General features: G+C 29.0%; 1 protein-coding gene across 1 annotated transcript in view; it reads right to left on the bottom strand.

Moving 5' to 3' along the window:
- LOC111632326 (alpha-tocopherol transfer protein-like) overlaps window positions 1-3,632 on the bottom strand; it is a 56,787-nt gene extending 53,155 nt beyond the window's left edge. Inside the window, exons 1-2 of the mRNA XM_023376726.1 lie at window positions 3,552-3,632; window positions 2,569-2,671 (exon numbers count right to left, since the gene is read on the bottom strand). Of these exons, the coding sequence (XP_023232494.1) occupies window positions 2,569-2,656 (88 nt within the window). The 5' untranslated portion in view covers window positions 2,657-2,671; window positions 3,552-3,632. The remainder of the gene's footprint in view (window positions 1-2,568; window positions 2,672-3,551) is intronic.
- Between the last annotated feature and the right edge of the window lie 645 nt (window positions 3,633-4,277).

Genomic DNA, 4,277 nt, shown 5'->3' with positions numbered 1-4,277 from the left:
CGTAAGTCTAATACAGTACTGTAATTTTATACATTTCTTGTGAAAGAAACATTTCTTATTCAACGGCGATTAAAATTATTTATATTAATGATGTCTCCAAAGTTCAACGAAGTTTTCGCAGAAAAATAAGTTGTTAGAAATCGGCCTCTGTTTGCTGAGCTGTTCCGCGACGAAAACAAGCTTGAGCAATGGCGATGTCGAATGGTGCACACTCGGTAAGTAATCCTACAATTTTTTGTTTATAGCGTAGTTTATACGGATTATTTCCAAAAAATATATATGTATTTTGGAAATGTTGAGTCGGATTAGTCTAGAATCGATTAATTTTATGGACGAAAAAACCTTTCAATCAGCCGTAGTCCGTAAACTTTACACGTGTCGGGGTGTGATTGGAAGGACTCGTTAGAAATCAGATTCCTAAAGAATGAAACGTATCTATGATCTTATAGGGGGGTCGACTGTATTTTTCTAACAATGCCTGAGGGAAAGTGGGTTTCTAGACATGTGTTAGTCATTCCCTAAATACTAAAATATATTACGTTATTTTGTAATCGTTTTTATATTTGTTTGTTATGTTATTACCTATATTATATGCTAAGCTTGATCCTCACTTACCTAACATCCTGACAGAAGAAGCTTTACAGGAAAAACTCTCACAATTAATTAAAGTAATTTATAATACACCATTTTATAAAATACATTTCTACGAAATTTTAGTATAAAAGTTTATTTCCTTTCTTACGTATTATTTATAAACTTATTATCTTTCATATAACAACAAATCGCACCTTATCACGTGACATGCGCCGCATTTTGGTGTACAGAGCTAAATTTTTTTGAGAACAGCTGCTGGTAGCAATTCGCGGGTTATTCTTATAAAAATCTCAGGAAAGGACAAGTTTCTAGACAAATATGCATCAGTTACCGTAAATACTCAAATACGTCACGATTTTTTCGATTCGACATACTGTTTCTATAGATAGGGACCAAAAAAATGGTCCAAAACAAACTTCTATTGGATATAAAATTACGAAACTTGCTGAGGTCATAAATAACATGCAATAGAATATAAATAAGCTTTATGTGAATTAATTTGAGCAACGAAAAGTTACGTACGATTATTTAAATTAGCCCGAGTTATCTCGGGTGCAGACAGCTCCTGTAAAATCGTTGCCCGAGATATCGGTTAAGAAACGGGATTTGGCATAGTTCGGGTATTTTTCGAGGACCTCTTGTGTATAAAGGCCGTTGATGGCATTAAATTTTCGTAGTTATTTAAAAATCGAGGAATAGGAAGATGCAGGAAATTGTTCGTCCTCATGTCTGCAGTAGGATAGGAATTAATTAGTGAAATATTTTACTCGTTATTAGCATTTACAATACTTTTTATAAACTTCACCTCTACCTACAAAATTATGCTTTTTGTCATTTTGTAATAATTGATAAGAATAATATGACTTTTTTAAATAAAATCTCATAACAGCCGGAAAAGTTACGCAACTCTTTGCTGAATTTTTCGTTATATCTTTGTAATATTTTAGGAACAATAAAGAACATCAAGCTACAAAACTAATGCTATTGTATATCTTACTCCTAATATTCTAATTTCATGTTAATAGTTATACACTTGTTCACTGTAATTCGCAAAGTTTATCCCTCAATATATTGTTTAATTTATCCTTGCGTGTTAGTAATTATTAACAAATAATTACTGTATAAAATAAAACCGTGTTAATTATGGTATAAAATAATTCAGTTAATAAATCGAGAAAATATCCATGCTTTTTCCTCCAATGTATTGTACCAGACTTTCGTAGATAAGATCGATTAACCTTCACTAACTTTCTGTGTTTGCAAAAAACTCGATAGAATTGCAGATGTAAATAAAAACGTTGAATTCTTAACAGTGCTGTAGACCATATCAATAGGAGCAAAAAGTCAAAAGAACCATACCTCTATGTGTGACCATTCACGAGATATTTGGCCTGTAAATTTAGTTCCTCAATGGTCGCCGGTTCCGGAGCACTGATGTGCTCGCTTATACTCCCCTAAAACTATATAACCTCATGTACACCCAGCATAGTCAAGTCAATTATTCAAAGTGGACTAAATAGTTATAGTCTTAGCGAAGCACTCAATATAATTCCCTATCGTTCCTGGAAGTAGGATAATTCCGAAGAGATATATCTCGCGATGAGTAATATCTAGAAATACGGTTTCTGTGCCTTTTTTTTGCACCTGTCAATATTATCTACATTTCTGTTCAAGTATAATTCCATATCTGGAATTGTACTGAAAAATCATTGATCTCTAATAAAGTCTTCTACAATCTTGACAATATTCAAATCAGTTAGGTCAAACACAACCGTAAGTATATTGTCTTAACAAAAATTTCAAATATCAATATTGTGAGACTTATTTGCTCAGAAATTACAATTTTACTGCTAATATTTTGTTATTGTCACAGTTGTACGAAAGTTATAAAACATTTACTTATAGAGAGTATAACATGATAAATTAAATAAATTTATGTTGTATTTCTAATTACAATAAGAATATATAACTTACTTATAATTTTTTTAAAACTCTTCAGAGCATTTTTATCCCAAGGAAACTCTTCTTTGTCTTCCTCAAATATTGAACTTTTTATATCCATTGTTGCCAGGTAATGCTGTAATTTTTAATTAAATTATTATTTATTTTTTTTGTATGATTTTAAATACAATCCAGTGATACTGATAAATTACATTAGCATAATTCTATTTCATTTAATATTACAGAATAGCATAAGGATTCTGAAACGAAATTTGGCATGGTATCTTGTATATAAAAGTTGTGGAATTATGTATAAATTAATTACTGTAAAGCACAAAAATAAAACATAAGACAAAATTAGACAGTTGACTCGTTTTTCTCATTAACTTTCTGAATATTTAATCTTGTCTTGCCAACTAGCTTCTTGTCACATTTTTTAACTATTGGTTCTGACACAATAATCTATTATAGGATATATTCTTTCAATACATTAATGTATAAACCTGTTTAAAAATATAGAACAGAGGTTAAGAACCTGTTCAAATTTACTTTACAGCTTTTATAATAATGAATGGGATTAAAGTAATCTGAGATTATTTTGTTCCCATTAAGACAATAATTGAATTAAATGAATATTTCATTGAGTGCTGCAGAGCATTTTAAATATTCTAGACACGTGAGTATCATACAACCTTAAAGTAATCCAATAAAATAAACAATAAAAACGCAAATAATTTTTAAATTTTCAGTAATACTTTACCGAAATTTTAAACTAATTATAAAGATTACAAAATGTATTTTAAATATTTAAATATTTGTTAAAAAAGTAATTACAATTACTACAATTGTTTCCATATAAGTAATTCATTTTTGATATAGGAGCACGTAAATAGAGTGTCATTTATTTATGTCGACCTCAGAACGGTTTCAACGAAATAAACCATCCCTTTATATATTAAATATTGCCTATTGAAATTAAAAAAATAAGAGCACAGAAATGAAATAGTTATACTAACCTTTGTCTTTCTGAAGTGTTTCTTACATGAAAATGAAAACAAGTTATCCTTGATATCTGGTAACAACCAATAGAAAACGACGTTATATTATGACGTGGTAATTTCTTCCATTTTTTATTATCTTCTTGTGTTTTACTAGTTTAATTCCAACGTATATAATCTATAAATGTAAAAAACTTTTGTACTCAGTAAATATACATTAGTTCGCATTTAATTGCCTTACTGTAGACATGTGCAGTATATATAAATTCATATTAACAAATATATAATATACTATTGTAGATAAATTAAGTACTGTAATTTATTATCTTTCTACTTAATATATACAGAACACGTATGAATATTTTAAAGCACAAGGTTAAAATGGCTGTTATTTTTAACGTCCTCGAAAAATATCAATTAATAAAATCTATTTAAATTATAATTTCATTTAAGATTTCACACAAAAAAGTAACACAGAGTTTCCTTATGTCTTCAATTTTGACATCACAATTAATAAAAACTTCATTCGATAAGTCTTTTTTCCCAGGCTCGTCGCTTCTGTGTACTAAATCTCTATACACCGGGAGACCTTTAAAGAATTGTTTACGCCTCAAAATATAGGTTTATTCCTTAACTACAGTATCATATTCACGAGATGTGTGTAAAAATAACCGACAAACATGAACATTTTATTTTATTTTTAAATACACAAGATGTTTATTGTATATTGGAAAATACAAAGAA

Source organism: Centruroides sculpturatus, unplaced genomic scaffold, assembly GCF_000671375.1.
Source record: "Centruroides sculpturatus isolate CEXI.00-Female unplaced genomic scaffold, Cexi_2.0 scaffold435, whole genome shotgun sequence".
In the NCBI taxonomy this organism is placed as follows: domain Eukaryota; kingdom Metazoa; phylum Arthropoda; class Arachnida; order Scorpiones; family Buthidae; genus Centruroides; species Centruroides sculpturatus.
Note: the sequence above shows the minus strand (reverse complement) of the source record. Positions and strands in the feature narration are given on the sequence as shown.